This window comes from Mus caroli, unplaced genomic scaffold (assembly GCF_978045245.1).
Source record: "Mus caroli unplaced genomic scaffold, Mus_caroli_1 scaffold_11, whole genome shotgun sequence".
NCBI classification, from domain to species: domain Eukaryota; kingdom Metazoa; phylum Chordata; class Mammalia; order Rodentia; family Muridae; genus Mus; species Mus caroli.
Window position 1 is genome coordinate 53,070,668 of NW_028227266.1, and position 20,414 is coordinate 53,091,081.

General features: G+C 42.7%; 1 protein-coding gene across 1 annotated transcript; it reads left to right on the top strand.

The window, feature by feature from the left end:
• Nucleotides 1-7,106: 7,106 nt before the first annotated feature.
• Nucleotides 7,107-18,300, top strand: Chrna5 (cholinergic receptor nicotinic alpha 5 subunit). Its single transcript, XM_029482092.2, has 5 exons — nucleotides 7,107-7,187; nucleotides 9,726-9,770; nucleotides 11,668-11,777; nucleotides 13,601-14,429; nucleotides 15,713-18,300. The coding sequence occupies exons 2-5, from the start codon at nucleotides 9,744-9,746 to the stop codon at nucleotides 15,872-15,874; spliced, it is 1,128 nt and encodes a 375-aa protein (XP_029337952.1). The 5' UTR covers nucleotides 7,107-7,187; nucleotides 9,726-9,743; the 3' UTR covers nucleotides 15,875-18,300.
• The last annotated feature ends 2,114 nt before the right edge of the window (nucleotides 18,301-20,414 follow it).

Genomic DNA, 20,414 nt, shown 5'->3' on the forward strand with positions numbered 1-20,414 from the left:
GAAGCGGAAATATACAGGTCCAGGATAGCTCTCACACAGCAAAGAATCTCTGGTCACAAAATGTCAGTCATGCCAAGTCAAGAAATCTTCTGTTTAGATTAGAAAGTTGTGGCCATGTTTAAGCTTGAAGGTTGTGTATTGGACACATTCCAGAAAGCACCGTTCTTACTGTGGGGTGTCCTCTGCGTGACCACAGAATTCTAAGTACGACATGTACAAGTCTGCATCCCAGTAGGGCGTGCACTGTGTCCTTGCGCTCTGTTCTGTCCCTAATGCAGAGGCATTGCATGCACATGTTTCACAGCTGAGCACTTGGGCAGGTGTAGAGAAAAAAAATAAAAATAAATATTTAAATTACTTAGACACTACCTGATATAATAAGAAAATTTATTTATTTTTATTTGATTAACACAGCAGTAAAACAGCTAAGTAGAGGTCATCTTTTTTTTTTTAATGTTATTTATTTAAACACAGGGTCCTACATTGGATGTTGCCCAGCCTAGCCTTGAACTCAGGATCCTCTTGCCTCAACCCCCCTCATTCTGGAGTTAAAGATGTGTATCACCATATCCAGTTTATTAATGTTTTGTAATGAAAAATTAAAACATATAAAATTGGTCCAGTGTAGTCAGTCCTAGTAGCCCAGGCCAGTAAATTCAGCCAAATGAGAAACTTAGGTAGGAGTCACAGTTCCTTGTCCTGCCTGGGCTACAGAGTGAGTTAAGGCTCAGCCGTAGAAACTTATTGAGAGCCTGTCACAGAAAGCAAGAGGAGGTCCGAGGGTGTGGCTTGGTGGTAGATACTTGCTGTCTTAGTCAGGGTTTATATTCCTGCACAAAACATCATAACCAAGAAGCAAGTTGGGGAGAAAAGGATTTACTCAGCTTACACGTTCATCAGCAAAGAAAGTCAGGACTGGAACTCAAGCAGGTCAGGAAGCAGGAGCTGATGGGATGGATGTTTCTGGCTTGCTTCCCCTGGCTTGCTCAGCTTGCGTTCTTATAGAACGCAGGACTAGCCCAGGGATAGGACCACAATGGGCTGGGCCCACCCCTCCTTGATCACTAATTGAGAAAATGCCATACAGCTGGACTCATGGAGACATTTCCTCAAGGGAGGTTCCTTTCTCTGTGGTAACTCCAGCTTGTGTCAAGTTGACCCGGAAAACCAGCCAATACACTTGCCTAGCAGATAGAAGGCCTCAGGTTCAACTCTCTGAACCTGGGGAGTGGGTGCTGGAGGGGGAGGGAGCTTTTAGTACAATGGATTGAGAGTTCTTGCCATACATTATTACCAATTATACTTTGCTAATAAGATAATCCTTTTTAAATATAGATTAGAAATTGTAGCATATAGAGGTGAAAGGCCTGGAGGGATGCCAAGCATTCAGTGAAGATTTGCAGCTCCACAGTTCTGTTCTTTCTTCTTCACCGTAGTAAGATTAAGGAACAAGAGTCTTTTCTTTGAAAATAAATGTAGTTCTTTTCTAAATTACTTGACTTTAAGCTTTTGTCTTTAGGCAGCCCAGGCTGACCTTGAACCTTTGCTAGCCTGGAGGTCTTGATATTCCCATTTTAGCTCCCTAAATGTTAAAATTCCGTATGGGTATGATCATCCCGGGATTTATGAAAACACTTAAATGTCATATTCCAATTCTTCAACTCGAGACAGTTGATATTCAGAATTAAAATTGAATGTGCGAAACCAAACTGTGAATCATTTGAGATGTTAATGGCATGTATAGTTCCATGTGTTAGCTGTCCAGCTTAGTCTTTCTTTTGTTGTGTTTTCAAAGACTTGAGGGGAATGACGTCATGGAGTGTTTATGTGCTTAACTACTTGGTTCCCTGTTTTTTTATGATTTTATGATTTGTGACTTATGGCAATTAGTACACTGATAATATACTCATTAGTTTTAATGACTAGGCTTGAAGGCAGGTGTGCTAGCACATAACTGTCTGTGACTCTAGTACCCAGGAAGTAGAGTCAACAAGAGAAAGGATTGTATGCTGACCTAGGTGATGGAGTAAGACACTGACTCAAAGGTAACCCCCAAAACACCCTCCCCAAGCAACCCCTTCTCCCCAACAACCCCACTAACAACCCTCCCTAAAACAAACCCCTCCCCAAGCAACCCTGCCCCTCCCACACAGGTGAATTGGAGAAAGCTTTGTCATCGTGCCATATCAAGAGTGCCTTGTACCGCACACATATTCTTCCTCTGTATCTTTGCAGGGTCCTCTTGCCTTGGACTGCCTGGAAACTATCTTTGTCGGATATTGGTAGGCGTCAGAAAGGCTCTGCAGGAGCTGCTTGCTTTTATTGCACTGCTTTTGGATGATTGCCTATAGAGGCTTATTGTTTTCTGTTACTGTAGCAATGATTTGTGGAATCAGAGCACGCTGGGGCGGGCACTTACACACACACTTCTAGCCTTCACGATAGCCCTTTAAGGTAGGCACTGTTCTATACCTGTTTTCACAGGTGGAGAGAACCATATGCAGACAGATTAGGACACTGGCCATGAAGTCACATAGTAAATATTAGGGACCAGAAAGGGATCTAGCCTGGATATTTTAAAATTCTAAGTTTTGATTTTGAGAAGGGGTCTTGATGGTCTTAAACTCTTGGGCAAAAATGATTCTCTATCTTTGCCTCCTGAGCAGCAGATCTCAACCTGTGGGTTACGACCCCTTTGGGGGGTTGTCACACAACCTTTTCACAAGGGTCACATATCGGATAGTCTGCATATCAGATCTTTACATTACAATTCATAAGAGCAGCAAAATTACAGTTATGAAGTAGCAATGAAAATAATTTTATGATTAGGGTTCATCACATGAAGAACTGTATTTAGAAGCATTAGGAAGGTTGAGAACCGCCACTCTAAAGTATCTGAGACTACAGGTGCATGCTACTATGCCAGCCTTAGCTCTTGAACTCTTAGCAAGTGTGTTATGTTCAAAGCTGAGTCAAAGTCCCTATAATTGTCAGAAGATGAGTCTGGTGAGCTTCAGAGAAAATGAAAATAGCTCTCATGCCAGTTATTCCACAACCAAAGGTAACATTCTCAATCGTTAGAGAAAAATGAGATTTAGCATATGATAATAAGTGGGTCACTGCCTCACTTATTCAGTTATATGATTGTTCACTGAACAGACTGAATGGTTACTATTTGTGTCTGTTATTAAGTGTAGAGACATGGATGAGAAAAACACAGAGTGAGGAAGAGAGACTCTAATTATAAACACTCAACACTGCATAGCTGCAGCACAGATGAGGAACACGGCTCTATGAAGAGGAACTGTCGTGGTAAATATTTAAACCATCTACTCTATGCTCCTGGCTCTGCACATGCCCAACAGCTCTGGGTTCCTGAGTGAAAAGACATATACACACAACCTTTATATTCTAATATGTCTAACTTGCTTAATGATTGGGCACTTCCAAACCTCCCTGAAGCTAGCACACACTCCCCTCCAGTATTCCTGAGTTAACATTTTCTAAATCTATATTTTTATCTTTGTTGTTCTGTTTCCTTCTGAGCAGCTCCCATGGGACCACTTTCCCTTTGCACCTACATTTCGGCCGTCTTATTCTCCTATTCCTTCACCACGTGGACCATCCTACACCCCTTTCATGGGGCATCTGTTCTCTCTCTTGCCTGGGAGTTCCAAAAGTCCTGCCTCTCTCTCCCTGCCCAGCCATTGGCTGCTGGCAACTTTATTTCCCAATCAGAGCCAACTGGGGGCAGGCTTCCTTTTAGTCTAAGTGCAGGACACTGCAAATTAATTAGCATGAGAACACCAGCTACTACGGAAACCCAGTGAGAACCAGGGTAGGAAAGGGGTTTCAAGGAAGACATGTTTGCTGAGATCTGAAGAATGAATGACTTAGCCAGGATGTGGGGAAGGAAGGGCATGGGCCTCAGAGATGGGAAGGTGTGCTAGGTCAGAAGCTGAACCCCTTGAGTGCAGTTGGAACCAAGGAGAGCAATGGCAGCAGAGGGTAGGGACAGGCCCATGAAGAAGGCTGTTGGGCCGATGTGTAGCGTCAGCCAGTCCATGTTTTGAAAAGGTTGCCTGGGTCTTTGCTGAGAACCAAGCCATGGTGAGTAAGTGGAGTGCTGCAAAGATGGCTCTATAACTGATCGCCTGCCCCATGGCTCTTCTCTCTACCTGGACAGAAGTCTCAGTCAGGCAGAGAAACTCCTCAAATGCTGGTATCCAGCAGCTTTAGATTCTGGCAGTGTTTGGCAGCAGTGGTCAGGCAGTAACCTCTAGGTGTTCCGGCCTTCCAGCTTCTGGGATCCGAACTCTTGGCTCTTGGCATGGCTGTGGTTATAGCTGTCAGCCTGCGGGCTGAACCCTGAAGACTTGACAGCTCTCTGGAACAATTCAACCAGAGCCTGTCGGTTCTCCTCTCTGACCCCTTCCAGCCTCTATTCATTTCAGATTTCTATTCTCTTGTTATTTCTGTTTCTGTCTGTCGTCTTCTCTGGATACTCTTGAACTGTTTTGCTGTCCAACTCAGCCACTGGTGGGACCATTCAGGGTGCCTGTTTCCAGTGAGAATGGGGTTCCTGAAGGGGCTTCTCAAGAAGATGACTATCAAGAGTCTCCCTTCTTCCACCATGCAAGACCCAAGGTCATTATGCGTGGCAGCAAGTGCCTTTACTACCTAGGCTATTTCATCAGTCACAGAAAGCCCCTGCTCTAGGAACAGTAGGAGTCCCCCCAACCCCTTCTGTCCAAAGTGGAAATGGTTGCAGGGTGGTCTAGAGTTCACTGATGCTTGTGGCAGCAAGAAATATGGTACAATTGTTTAGGCAGTCCCAAGGTTGCCCCTTCAGGAGCCAGCATGATGAGCTGCAGTCAGTATATAGCTTTCTTGAGGTATCTGTAGAGATTTCAGGGCTATCTGGTTATCTCTCAGACCCATTTGTTCTTTTGCGTAAGTCATCTGGAGGCTTGAGGGAGAGTCTGAGAGCTGCTAATTCGCTGTCTTCATGCCCCGGTGTGTGCTTAGTTATTAGACAAGGACAGCAGAAGAGGAGCTTACAATGCACATTTAACCTTAGTGTTCACTAGTGGTAACTGATTTCAACAGCATTTTAGTGCCTGCTCAGTGCTCAGGGGTATGGGAAGAGTCCCTCATCTGTATCAGTTAGAGATCAGTTTGGTTAATTTTTAGGCTTATTTATTGTATTTTGGGTTTATGAGTATTTTGCTTGCGTGCATATATGTGCACCACATGTGCACCTTATGTCCTGGGAGGTCAGAAGAGGCACAGGAGCCTTTGGGATTGGAGTTACGGATGGTAGTGAGCTGCCACATGGGTACTGAGTACGGAGCGTAGGTCTTCTGTAAGAGTAACAAGTGCTCTTAATGGCTGAGCCATTTCAACCCCCCCCCCCCCCCCGGAGACTACTTCTAGTAGAATTTCTCTAGTTCTGGAGGGAGATTCAGGTAGCCTGTGGTAGGCAGGTAACAGCAGAGAAAGTAGGAAACTTATGCATTTGAGAATTTTTAGGGGCAAAGTCTGTTTGACTCCTGATTATGTAGAGCAGTGAGGGAGAGAGTGGTGTCAAGTGTAACACACAGTTTTTAGACTAAAGAACCAGACCTCGGCCGGGCCCACTCACTGCGATGGGAAACCTGGCAGGGCCATTTGGGGGAAGGTTGTCATTATGCCCTTGGAAGTCTCTTTCTAATAGAGAGCAGAGCTTCCAGGACCCCCACTGCTGAGCTTCATTAAGACCTAGGACCCAAAGTAGTTTTATAGAAATATATAGTAAAACACACCTAAATAATTCTGTCAATATTTTAATATATAAAGTTAGGCCAACTAAAGTACAGACCTTAATATTTCTAGTTAATCAATGGACTTTACTTCAGTATATCTGGTCTTTTTTTTTTTTTAATGAAGCAAAGTTAGAATTTATTAAGCCTATTTGCTTAGAATTTTTACATCAATCCCCATCTATATCCCTGACAGTTGAAAAGCCTTTACTTTTTGTTTTGGCAGCATGAGGCATTGGACCCAAAGCTACATTCAAGTTCTTGTAGTCTACCATAGGAAACAAATCAAATAAATAAATAATAATAATAATAAACCAGCCACTGGTATTTCAATGTTAAGCTATTCTGTATTAACTCTGAATGTTTATTAAGGAATTCAGGATATTTTGTTTTTCTCACATTTTTATATGATTTTATTTGATTTATTTTCAGTTTTAGTTTTTAAATTATGTTATTTATTTACTCTACATCCCTATTGCAGTTTCCCTTCCCTCCTTCCCTCCTAGTCCCTCCCTCGTCCCTGCCACTGCAATTAGGAATATTTCTATAGTGACTAATCTCATTTAACTAAGAATTATATGTGAACCAGAGTATCTCTAACTTGACCATAGTGTTTGTATTAGTATTTCATTTTAAAAGTCACATTAGGGGACTGGAGAGATGGCTCATCTGTTAAGAGCACATACTGTCCTTGCAGAGGACCTGAGTTTGATTCCAGCATCCACATCAAGCAGCCTACAGCCGTCTGCAACTCCAGCTCTGGGAGAAATCTGACACCTCTGACCACTATGGGCACTCTATTTATGGAGTACACATACCCTTGCCATACACACACATACACCTTGGACACACACTCTACACACACACACAAATACACTCTACACACACACACACACACACACACACACACACACACTCCACACACAATTTAAAATAAAAAGAAATCTTAAAAATGAGCTGGATGGATGCAGTGGTGGATGCCTATAATCCCAGTACTTTGGAGGTGGAGGCAGGAGGATCAGGAGTTCAAGGCTGTACTTGGTAAAAGGGAATTCAGGGCCAGCCTATTTCAAACAAACAAATTTATTTGATATCCTGTTTTAAACAAACAAATAAACCAAAACCAATAATAAGTTAAATTTTAATTGGATTATTGATAACATTGAGTTTCTTAAAGTATGGCTATTTGGGGGAGAGCAGCCAGCAAACTAATTCCTAAAAACTTGTTATGCAGGGTTGCCTGAACTATCCTCTGCTGCAAAACATGAAGACAGTTTGTTTAGGGATTTATTTGAAGACTATGAAAAGTGGGTTCGTCCTGTGGAACACCTGAGTGACAAGATAAAAATCAAGTTTGGCCTTGCAATATCTCAGTTAGTGGACGTGGTAAGTATACATGCCGTTACATGTTCCACTTAGCACTTAGGGAAAACCAATTTTTTTCCCCAGGTGTGAGTTAGCCACTAGAGGTTGCCAAAGTGACCAAATGTAGCCCTTCACTCAAGGGGCTCTTCAGGAAACAATTGCTAGTATGCCACAGGCATAGGAATACCATTTATATGTTGTTGTGAAGTTTAGAAATAGTTTTATTTCATTTGCTAGTAATAGGTCCATCCTTAATGAAATTTAAACATATCAAAACATTTTATGTTGAAGTTCCCCTTAAATGTATGTGAGCCTGTGCTGGGAGGTCTGAGAATCATAGATTATCTTAACATTGTTTCAAGATCACACTTCAATGGGCAGTGGTGGCGCACGCCTTTAATCCCAGCACTAGGGAGGCAGAAGCAGGTGGATCTCTGAGTTCAAGGCCAGCCTGGTCTACAAAGCATGTTCCAGGATAGCTAGGGCTAAACAGAGAAACCTTGTCTCAAGAAAAAAAAAATCATACTTCAAACATATCAGGGACTAGAGGGAGCACTCAGAGGTTAAGACTGCTCCTGCAGAGGGAGCACTCAGAGGTTAAGACTGCTCCTGCAGAGGGAGCACTCAGAGGTTAAGACTGCTCCTGCAGAGGGAGCACTCAGAGGTTAAGACTGCTCCTGCAGAGGGAGCACTCAGAGGTTAAGACTGCTCCTGCAGAGGGAGCACTCAGAGGTTAAGACTGCTCCTGCAGAGGGAGCACTCAGAGGTTAAGACTGCTCTTGCAGAGGGAGCACTCAGAGGTTAAGACTGCTCTTGCAGAGGGAGCACTCAGAGGTTAAGACTGCTCTTGCAGAGGGCCTAGAGTTGCTTCCCAGCACCTTCGTAGTGGTCACAACCACTGGTAACCCCCATTTTAGGGGATCTGGTGCCCTCTTCTGACCTCCATAGGCACCAGGCATGCTCATGGTGCACATATATACATGCAGGAAAAGCACTGATACACATAAAACAATATTTCCAGAGAGATTTTATGTGTTGTTCATCAGTGATGAATTACCTGCTTCTCAGTGTTTACCCTAAGAAACTCACACTTTAAAAACTAATTTCTTCTTGGTCTGATAATGCCAACAATTGTTTTTAGTATAATGAACAAATATTTACTTATATTAAAAGTAACACTAGTGTACCTTTATGTCATGATTACAGAAGTAACACATGATTTTTAGAGAGTTTTTAAAGTGTAAAAATGTACAAATAAACAGATTCGTATTCTACCGTCCATTGGTGACTAATGTTAACAATTGATAATGAGGTAAGAGTGGGGTTCACACATATAATCCCAGCACTTGGGAGGTAAAAGCAGGAGAATCAGGGGTTCCGGGTTATCCTCTGCTACACAGAGAGCTTGAGCCAGTCCTGAGACCCTGTATTTTTAAAAAATACAATGTCTTGTATTTCTTGCCATTTTTTCCCTTGTGCCTGTTTTACAAACTTGGGATTCTTATTTCTTTATTTTATTTTGTGTGTATGAGTGCTTTGGCTGCATACATTTCTGTGCATCACGAGCATGTCTGGTGCCTAAGGGCGTGGTGAGCCTCTGTGTGGGACTGGGAGTTGAACCCAGGTCCTCTGCAATAACAACAAATGCTCTTACCCACTGAGCCAACTCTCCAGCCCCTGGGATGTGTTCTTGATACGATTTTGCTGACTGCTTTTCTCTCAAATCCTCCTATAATTTACTTGCATCAACTTGTCTAGTCTTCTTATAATGATACCATGTTTGTACACGAATGTCTGAATTCTCCTTCCTTTAAGAAGGGCGGGCTGAATATGGTAGCACACGCTCTCCCACCCTTTGAGAGCTAAGGGATGTTGTATCTTAGAGCCTCTCTTGAATTTGAGGAAATGTAGTAGTTGAGACCCCGAAAACTAAATATAGAATCGCTAGTGGTCGGCTTTAGGGTAGTTTATCTGAACTACAGAATGTTTAGAGGAACAATAGCAGATTAATCTTATTTTCTTGAAAAACAGATGAATTAGCAAAATGTTCATTCCATGTGGAGAGGAACATTTGTATTGAAATGTACCGATTGTATTTTTTTTAAGCTTAAGGACCATATTATTAAAATTTGAGCGAGAGGGGGGAGGGGAGAGAGGAGAGGGAGAGAGAGTGGGGAAGGCGGGGAGAGAAGCAGGGCAGGGCAGCTGTAAATCTCAACAGGTGCAGGGAGGAGGGAGACGGAGAGGAAAGCCACACCTTTTGAGTTAGGGTCAGCAGTGAAGGTCTGTGAGCAGCTAGAGAGAGAGGGCAGGGTCTTCAGAAAAACAGAGAAGGCCAGAAAGTCAGGGAAGGCATACTTGAGGTTTCAGTTAATACTCAAGAACTAGAAAGGAGAAAATGAAGTTATAATTTTTTTTTTTTTGAGACAGAACTCAGAAAAGTAGACAGGTTTACGAGTGACGCCTGCCACTGTCAGCAACTGCCACAAATATACACACTCTTAAAGAAGTATTCCTATGTAACAGAAATAAGCAACCTTACTTCTTTTTTTTTAATAGGATGAGAAAAACCAGCTAATGACCACCAACGTCTGGTTGAAGCAGGTGTGTATAGCAATCACACAGGCACGGAGCGAGCAGCTGGCTACACTGTTCATTACAGGCTACAGCAAGGAGGAGCTTGCGTGTGTGCCCTGTGGATTGTCAGGTTGAGAACGCTGAGAATAAATAGATGGAGCTATTGTACTCATTGTGCATGGATGTATGCATAACGTGTATATTTGTTTTGAACCAGGGTCTTGTTATACAGCTTCAGTCTTCCGTCTTCATCCTCCCAAGTTCTGGGATCACCACTGTGTCCTCTTTAGTTGACATTTTTTGTGGGTCTGATATGTGTTAAGCACTGGAGAAACTGCAGTAATGGAGCAGACAGAACTCACTGTTCCCCAGAAACTTCATCCAAGTGGAAAGAGAGTGAGCCATAGTGCCTTAGAGGCCGACTGTCTGAGAGAGGTCACGTGGCAAAGAGGATGGAGAGTGTTGGCTACTACACTTGTTAGCAAAAAGAAACACCCAACCAAGCCATAAAAATGACTGAAAAGGCAAAGTTTGTACAAAGTCTCAGGGGAGATGACGCAAGCCTAGTGGGCACCTAGGGGACAAGACTGTTTTGGGTGGAGGGGCCAGCAAGTAAAAGGCCCAGATGCCCGATTGCATCTAGTAAGGGAACCAGTGTGGCTAGAGGTGTGTGAGCCATGGGGCGGGGTATGGAGATGGGGTCAAAGGAGCAACAAGAAGCCACTAGAATATTAAAAGCCACTAGAGTATTAGTTTATAGGACACCACAAGGATTTGGAGTTGGAGTTTTATTTGTTGTTTTTTTTTAAAGATTTATTTCTATTTATGTATGAGTTATTTAGTCTGCATATATACACACATACATGAAATATATCCAAGGAGGCCAGAAGAAGGCATTGCATCCCCTGCGACTGGCATTACAGAGGGTTGTAAGCTGCTGTGTGGGTCCTGGGAACTGGACCTGCTCTTCTCCAAGAGCAGCGAGTGTTCTTCGTCCTGAACCATCTGCCTAGCCCCAGGATTCTGGCTTTTAATTTGATTGCAACGGGACAGGATAAGGATGTGACTAGTTATTTTATTATCACTGTTAACATGCTAACTGTGCATGTTACTGGGATTCACTGTGATATTTTCATGCATGCAGACCTCATGCATTGACCATGTCCATCCACCCTGTAATCACCCTCCTCCAGCCCCCTTCGCATTCCCCAGTGACCCCTTTGTAATGAATTATTTTTATGGCAGAGTGCCTTTTACATGAAGGGCTTTTAAATTCTGGGCCACCATTTTTGTGTCTCTGGCTGTTGTTGAGTGCCCCCCATTGTTTATTCTTTCTCTGTCTCTGATTATTTATACCCACCACCAGTTCCCTAATCCCAGACTTACAAAAGGCAGGTTGATGTTGTTCCTTTGTCTGTTTGCTGCACAGGGGATTGAACCTAGGGCCTGGAGAATGCCAGGCAGGTCTACTGATGAGCTACATCTCTAGTCCATTTCTTAGCTTGATACAGTCACAGAATTGTTACTGCCTGGGCACTGAGCAGAACACTTACGTGTATGGAATGTGTAATAAATCCAACTCTCCTTCCACCAAATCAGGGCTCAGTACAGCTGGGAAGGAGAACGTTTTCCCTAAACCTGGACTTTAGGGACTGGTCCATGGCTTCAGGTTTTGAGTATGATCAGCTGGTGGGAGAAGAGGGGCCAAGTAGAGAAGCTTGAATGTATAGCATGATCCTCACCTGTGCCCCATCAGGACCACAGCGAGAGGCATTGCGCAGAGAAATGGCTTATTATTAGTCGAGGTTTACTGAATTAGAGCAGAAATGATTCATGCCTATAGTACTGGGTAAGACAAAAAGTATAGTTTAAACTTATTTCATTATTGATTGATTGAAATGGAGGTGACTTTCTCATTTTAAAGGAATGGATAGATGTAAAATTAAGATGGAATCCTGATGACTATGGTGGAATAAAAATTATACGTGTTCCTTCAGACTCTCTGTGGATCCCAGACATCGTTTTGTTTGATAAGTAAGTCATATTCTAAGTATTATTTCCCATTTCCAAAAGAAAACTTGTATTGCTACTAGACACTAGTAATTTTTTTTCCTCTTGTCTGCAAATTGTTTAGCTATGAAATCAAATGACTTGACTTTGTGTCTCTTTGTTGCACGTGTGCTGTGGATCCTTTGCCCTTTTTGGTGTGTTGGTTTTTTTTTTTTTTTTATCATAAAAGTGTTATCTGATTTCTGAAATAAGAAAAAGGACATGGCCAATGTGGAATAAAGAAAAGTGGTGTGCATTATCAGATAGAGGTAATGGTTGTGGTTCATTTACACATACAGTAAACTTATGTGCTTGGCAGTGTGCTCATGGCGAGCTTACGTGCTGGGCGCCACCCATCGTACTTTGCCTAAGGTAGTTACACTTGTCTGTGATCACAAAGCGCTCTCTTTCTCTCTCTCTCTCTCTCTCTCTCTCTCTCTCTCTCTCTCTCTCTCTCTCTCTCTCTCTCTCTCTCTCTCTCTCTCTCTCTCTCTCTCTCTCTCTCTGAGACAGGGTTTCTCTGTATAGCCCTGGCTGTCCTGGAACTCACTCTGTAGACCAGGCTGGCCTTGAACTCAGAAATCTGCCTGCCTCTGCCTCCCGAGTGCTGGGCTTAAAGGCGTGCGCCACCAGGTACAGTAAGGTTTCACCCCAAGACACTGGCATCTCCACCTACCCCTTATTCAAGTCAGACTTCCAGGTTTCAGGGGATTTGTTTTTTAGTTGAGGTTACAGTTTATGGTCAACCCTGTTTTTTAATATTACGTAAATACATTGTCATGATGGCACAATCCATTTTTCCACGGTGAGGAGTTTGGGGTTCATTTTTGATGGTAATGTCAGTTACCAGCTGTATTCCCCCTCCCCTCCCCTCCCAGGGCCATCTCAGAGTAAATGTGAGAGTCTGCATGTATCCTAAAGCACCCTGTCTTATTTGCAAAAGGCTTTTAGAGCAAATGCTATGCAAAAAATGATCTTTTGAAGCCTTTACTTCTGTGTTCCCTGATATGGAAGGATGGAGAAGGCTCGTAAGGTAACACGAGGCAGCTTCTGGCACATTCTCTCCCTCTCAGTAACCGAAAGCACCTTGTCCTGTTTGCACAAAAGCTTTGGCATGCAGACAGATCAAATGCTGTGCAAAAGCAATCGTTTGAAACCTTTTGCTTCCATATTAATATGAAAGCATGAACAAAGCCTGCAAGGTAGCACGATGCAGCACCATGAGCCTCAGCTGCTCTCTGTATGAAAACATTGTTATGACTCAGCATAGATAGATTGCATGGCACTGTGAAAAGCTCACAGGACTTTCAAGATACAGAGCAAGACTATGAAGGAATCAGGTGCTTCTGCCTGCAGCTGTGCCTTCCCCGTACAGGAGCATCCAGGTGTGCCCTGCATGGTGCAGATAGTCCTTCCTCTTAGGGTAGAAAGCATCTATTATTTTGGTGGAGGAGAAAGTCTAGGGATGTGGATTCGGGCTCTGCCTTTCTGCGTGCCCAGTATATAGACAGCCCGATCCTGTTTGTATGTAAAGTGGCATCTTTTCAATAACTAAAATCTCAACATTTTGAGAAACTTGGATTTGCCCGTCTCACAATACAAAGGGAAGAACAGGCTCAGTCCCAGCAGAATTCTTACATGATAGACAGATGTCCACGAAGCGTGACCCCGTGGGTGGAGCAGGCATTGGGGCAGACAGTAATTTCAAACTCATTTCACACTATTACCCCCAGGTTCCTTTTAAATTAGGCTTATCAAATGTGTCCTTGGGCTGTTTGACTTCGGCACTATTATTTTGTTTCTTCTAGTGCAGACGGACGTTTCGAAGGGGCCAGTACGAAAACAGTTGTCAGGTACAATGGCACTGTCACTTGGACGCAGCCAGCAAACTACAAAAGTTCTTGCACTATAGATGTGACCTTTTTCCCATTTGATCTCCAAAATTGCTCCATGAAATTCGGCTCATGGACGTATGATGGATCCCAGGTCGATATAATCCTAGAGGACCAAGATGTCGACAGAACAGACTTTTTTGACAATGGGGAATGGGAAATCATGAGCGCAATGGGGAGCAAGGGGAACCGGACGGACAGCTGCTGCTGGTACCCCTGCATCACCTACTCCTTCGTGATCAAACGGCTGCCTCTCTTCTATACCCTGTTTCTTATCATACCCTGCATCGGGCTCTCGTTTCTGACCGTGGTTGTCTTCTATCTCCCTTCAAACGAAGGTGAAAAGATTAGCCTGTGCACTTCGGTGCTGGTCTCTCTGACTGTCTTCCTGCTGGTGATTGAGGAGATTATACCGTCATCTTCCAAAGTCATACCTCTGATCGGGGAGTACTTGGTGTTCACCATGATCTTCGTGACCCTATCCATTATGGTGACTGTCTTTGCCATCAACATCCACCACCGCTCCTCTTCCACACACAATGCTATGGCGCCGTGGGTTCGTAAGATATTTCTCCACAAGCTTCCCAAACTGCTCTGCATGAGAAGTCATGCCGATAGGTACTTCACTCAGAGAGAAGAAGCCGAGAAAGGCGGTGGACCTAAATCTCGGAATACTTTGGAGGCCGCGCTCGATTGCATTCGCTACATCACGAGACACGTAGTGAAAGAGAACGACGTCCGCGAGGTTTGTGGCGAGTATAAACACCCCCGCAAACACCCCCGCATGGGGTATCTACATGAATCTCACCCTCCATTTCCCCAGAGCGTCTTGAATGACCCTGGAGAAAGTTTAGCAGTATGCATTTGAAGGGATAGTAATATTGACCTAGTTCTTTGGCTCTGGAATAATTTACTGATTTAGATTTATCTTCCATAACTTTGTTTCTGAATTTTTACATTATAGTTTATCAAAAATTACCTTTTCTGAAGAATGAGTCTAATGTAGACCTTAAAAGTACAACCAAGATACTTTGCATAAAGACATCTTTTTGTAGTTTGTTTACAAATGAATATTAGTAAAATTGAAAAGAGCAAGGTGCATGGCTATAATTCTGCCATTCAGGGGCTGAGGCGGGAGGATTGAAAGTTAGACTCTATATGGATGTACTTTAGGAAGTTCATGGTTAGCATGGGCTACATAGGGAGATTATGTCTAATAAAAGCAAAGTGAAATAAATAACCATAAAATAGAGAAAAGGAATAAGGTGTTCTCATGGTTATTTTATACTTTAGAGTTTTCAGGAAAGCAGTAATAGTGCCCCCGCCTCCCTCCCTCCCTTCCCCTCTTCATCCCCTCCCCCTCACTCCTTCCCTTCTCTTCCCCTTCCTTTTTTTTTTTTTTTTTTTTTTTTTGAGACAGTCACTTTAAGGTCCTGGCTAGACTGGAACTTGATGTGTAGACCAGGCTGGCTTCAGAGTTACAGAAATTCCCCCTTTTGGATTAAAGGCATGTTCCATTATGCCAAAGCCCCCACCGTTTACTTTTTAAAGAAAGTTTCACTATGTAGCTCAGGTTAGCCTTGAACTGTCAATCCTTTCACGTCAGCCTCCTGAATGCTGAGATTTCAGCAAATACTGCCATGTGCAGGTTATGACTTTGAACTAACTCTTTGTTATTGTTCCAAGGTGCTGGCCTTGAACTTCTGATCCTCCTGCCTCAGTCTTCCAAGTAGCTGGTACTACATGCTCCTACCACTGTGGCCAGTTTACTTCTAACAAACTGGTACTTGTTAAATGTAGTATTCTATGGCAGTATAATTGAATTATTGTAGTGTTTAAGATATTGATGGAATCTTAAAAGGTAAGAATTTAATGACTATAAATTCCAAATTTAAATTTAGAATGGGATTTAATAAATTATACTAGTCTGTCTTAGAGATCTGGGCGTAGGAGACAGCAAATGATTATCTCTAACTCTGTTTTTTATCCTAAAATACAGCTTTATATATGTATTTATTTTTTTAACAGGTTGTTGAAGATTGGAAATTCATAGCCCAAGTTCTTGATCGGATGTTTTTATGGACGTTTCTTCTGGTTTCAGTCATTGGGACTCTAGGGCTTTTTGTTCCTGTTATTTATAAATGGGCCAATATAATAGTCCCAGTTCACATTGGAAACACAATTAAGTGAAACCAAGAAATTACACTGGATTTAGTGAGCAGTCAAGCAGCTCTTAGGACACGTATGCCATTATGAAAATATTTACAATTTGATATAGGCTGTAACAGATTAGCAGTTTCTGACATTGGCTTAATGTTGTCCATTAAAACTGTAGTAATAGCCTTGAGTACCAACACTGTCCCCCTGCACTAGTGAAGGCCTACCATCGCATCCTGGTAAATCCTACTAACTTGCAACCAGTGATGAAGGGCATCTTTGGAGTACTGGAAAATACAACTATATTTGAAGAGTGTTTAAAGCTTTCCTCCACATCTAGTAAAAGCATATATTTGTGTGGTTTTGAATTTTCAGAATGGGTCTTGTTAAATTGTCCAGGCTGGCCCTAAACCTCCTGAGTAGCTAGGACTATGGGTGTGCTCCATTTTGCCCTGTTCTGTATTCATGGGTATAAAACACATCATACTTTTATAGGAGATAAGCTAATTAATTAGTTTAATAATAACTATTTTTGTGAAGAGACACCATGATCAGCAACTCTTATAAAGGAAAACATTTAATTGGGGCTGGCTTACTGGTTCTGAGGTTTAGTCCATTATTGTCATGGCAGAAGCATGGCAGCATCCAGGCAGACATAATGTTGAAGACAAGAGTTTTCTACATCTGGATTGGCTGGCAGCAAGAAGAGAGAATGACCCACTGGACCTGACTTGAGCTGCTGAAACCTCAGAGCCCACCTCCTGTGACACGCTTTCTCCAACAAGGCCACACCTCCTCATAGTGCCACTCCCTGGTGATCAAGCATTCAATCTATGGGTCTATGAGAGCCATCCCTATTCACACCACACTTGATAGGATGCTATTCTTTATTGACATTTTTAATATGTGAAAAATGGTAACTAGAAACTCCTTAAGCCTACTTTATTCTTCATATGGCAATATGGAATGTCTTCTGTGCTAACTAATTTTGCAGCTTACTGTCCACTGAAAACATATAACAGGCAACTCCTGCAGACATTCTTTGTAATGACTTTATAATCCTGCAGTGGCATATCCTTTGTAATGACTTCAGTCGCCTTGTCCATATTCTTTGGTTAGGAGAGCTACTTATTTATCTCTGATTTCAGAATAATACTGCAGTTGCACAGATTCCCGTCTCAAAACGGGATGCTATGTCTCTGTCTTGGTAGTTCTGTGGAAAAAATCATTCTGGGCTGGAAACGGTGTCTCATACATACCTGTCATCTCTACTTTCAGGAGGCAGAGGCAGGGGAGTTGTTGTGAGTTGTAGGTCATCCTGGGTTATAGTAGGACACCCTGTCTCAAAGGCCAAACAAACAAAAATTGCCCTTCTGAGTTGATGTAAGCACACTGTCATATCTTCTCATGTCTCAATCATCTTTCACCCCAATTATAATTGTCAAATCTTAGAGCAAAGTGCTTTAGATATTGTCTAGCTAGCCTAATACTAGGTATGATATCAGTCAGTACTGTATAATGTAACATGGGTAAAGTAATTAAACTTCATCCCTAGTGCCCCAACTCAGCTATAACCCAAAAGCTTGTGTTCGATTCACAACTCTTACTTGTAAAGTTAGCAACATCTTTGGTTATTAGTAATATATTATCAACAACTTAAATTCAAGTCAGCATTCTTTGGAAGGCAGGATGGACTCTGTCAAGTTTAATTTTATTGTGATTATTGTGTTTACGACTGTTAGAGTGAGTGAAAGTCTGTACTGTAGTTTAGTAAATGTCCCTCAAAGGCTCATTGTTGAAAGCTTGGTCATGATGGTTTTGGGAGGTGGTGGGATCTTCAGGAGTAAAGGCTCTAGCAAAGGAAATTATGTCTCTAGGAGTGTGCCTTTGAGGATATTGAGACCCCAGCTCTTCCTTTTGCTTCTCAGACACCATGAGGTAGACAACTTGGCTCTGCTTTGTGTCTCCCATTGTTATATACCATCTTGACAATGACCTCAAAGCAAGAGCCATTCATGAACTAAGGTCTCTGCAAGCATGATCAACAACAAAGCTTTCTCTTAATTAGCTCAAGTATTTTCTTGATTATCTCAAGTGTTTTTCCCATAATAGCAAAAAGCTAATAGAATATTAGTACCCTGAAGTGAAATCTCTGGCGTGACTTTTGCTCTGGAGTCTACTTCTAGTCATTCTAGACTTTAAAAAGGTAGGCATAAAACAAAGAGATAATTCTGTCCAAGTACAGCTTGGAAACCAGTGAGTTTACTGTGGCTACTTATAGGAACATGGAGGGAGGGGTTTTTCCATGGAAGAAACCATGGACAGCCCACCTTAGCCTGGGTAACAACTTTTACAACCTGCAGATAACAGTCCTGCAGTTTCCTCTTTTCTGTTGTTTGCTATTTTTATCAATTCAGGAATGAATCTTGGGAGTCTGGTAAGTCCTGTGAGTTTCATGAATCTGGTGAGCATCCCTCCTCCCCCTAGAAGGGGATGTTTCAACCTGGAGGAAACAGCCACACAAAAGGGTAGTTATTGTGATAATAAATAATGGTGTAGCTCTGAAGCCTTTGAATTTTTTTCTGTAGATAGAATCTGGAAAGGTTTGAAGAAGTGGGAGAGAGAAAGCCTAGGATGTATAAGCACTTACTTGTACGAGGACTTGAGACCAGACCAGACACGCTCTTACCAATGTTCTGGCCACCCACCAGAACTTGAGGGTAAGACCCTATTTCTGAATTAGCACATACTTAAGTCATGGAACATGAAAAAAATGAAGCTGGTACTGACTTGGAAGGTTCATCCCGACTGGACTGCTTTCATAGTGTGGAAGGTGCTATGCATGCAACCAGAGGACAAAAGCAATCACCAACTGACTGTGAACCTTATGAACGATACTAATGGCTGCCTGGCAAGATTCACCCTCTGGCATGATAGCATGTGAACATCCCAAGAGTGCCCAACCACTTTCTGATTGAGTCTAAATCCTTCACAAGACAAAGCTCATACCTGGTACCATCCAATGGCCAAGAACCCATGACTAGACAGGTAATGGGCTCTTAGGGGAGAACATGTTGCTACTATTCTGCTAAGTGGACATACTATTAAACTGATACCCAATGACTAATTGTTTTACCCTTAGATAAATACATCTCTCAGCCACTTGGCCATGGTGTAGAGCATAAGCAACTGTAGAATCCTCAGGCCTAAATGAGACACGGTATACCACACCCTTTCTTCCCAAGGCTCAGAGACCACTTCAGAAGACAGTAAAGAGTGTAAGGCCCAGAGATGTTGGATGACTACAAGGAATGTGTTTTCTGAAGGGCAGCTACACATATGAGCTCATGGGGTTGTGATAACATGCACAAGACCTGTGCAAGGCCAAGATATCTGATACAATTAGATAAAATCTCATCACAAAGAGCAAAGCTGGGCGTGAAGTCCTGCTCCTAGCTGACTGACTGCTGGCAGTTGCTAGACACTAGAGAAAGAGTCATGTTTTGCTAAGAGAGTAGCCCCGGGTAAGCTGACCACATTCCAATGGGAGGCCATATACCCAAGAATGCTTGGGCAACCCAAATTGGTCTGATAAATGTATTTTTTTATTATCACTTTTAAAGGACACAAAGTTGAATGAGTCAAGAAGAGAGGATGTGTCTGGGAAGTGGTAAGAGGAGAGGATGAGTATGATCAAAATATGTATGAAATTCTCAATGAGTAAAAATATATTTTAAAGGGGAAGTCACGTGCTTGGCACCAGGATAATACAATACTGTGAATCATTCAGACTTGTGCCTGTTGCAAGCTCAAAGAATGCAGACATTTTTCCTAAATAGACCCAGGACAGCCTCCTTCCATAAGGCAATCTAGAAAATGTTGCCCTGAAACTCCTTCCTCATCTGCAGATGCTCGAGTAGGCCCTATATAGCTTGTGCAAACCTGGCCGTCATCCACATAATGCCAATTTTACAGACATGCAAAGTGCAAGAGTTGTGGCATCCTGGAGGTTTCCACAAAGATTTCAGAGGTTATCAGCTCTCAAACTGGCAATATGTTGGAAACAAGAGTATGAAGCTGAATCTACAATGGAGACCCCAGAAAGCAAGGGGTGACAAACTGTGGAGTGCCTGCTGAGGAGAGCTGTGTGAGGTAAGTTCAGCCAGCCCTAGAGAACAGGCACAGGGGCTGCATGCAGTCAGCCAGTCTGTAGGAACAGGACTGCCTGCACCCCTGGGATTTCACACACTGCCACTGTGTGTGCCAGAGGCCAGATGTCTGCCCTGCTTATTTGCTCTTGCTTTGATCTGATCTTTTCTACACATCTGTGCTCCTTTGTGGAATAGAAATGTTTACCTAGTGTCAGTGTATCCTGGGTATTTATAATCTTTTTATAGCTTCTCTGCCGAGTTTGACATGGACTATGGAACAATTCTGAAGCAGTTAAGACTTTGGGAACTCTTGCAAAAAACAAATTATGAAATGGACATAAGTCTTTGGAAACCAGGCCACATTCTGAGTAAGTGCCAAAGGCCAGTGTATCAAAGGTTTGGTCATCAGCCTATTTGGTGCT

Excerpts from the sequence above, each read along its gene's own strand:
- Chrna5 (XM_029482092.2), top strand. The coding sequence starts at position 9,744 with ATGACCACCAACGTCTGGTTGAAGCAG. Across the intron at positions 9,771-11,667 it reads CCAACGTCTGGTTGAAGCAG|GAATGGATAGATGTAAAATT; the intron begins GTGTGTATAGCA and ends CTCATTTTAAAG. Across the intron at positions 14,430-15,712 it reads AAGAGAACGACGTCCGCGAG|GTTGTTGAAGATTGGAAATT; the intron begins GTTTGTGGCGAG and ends TTTTTTTAACAG.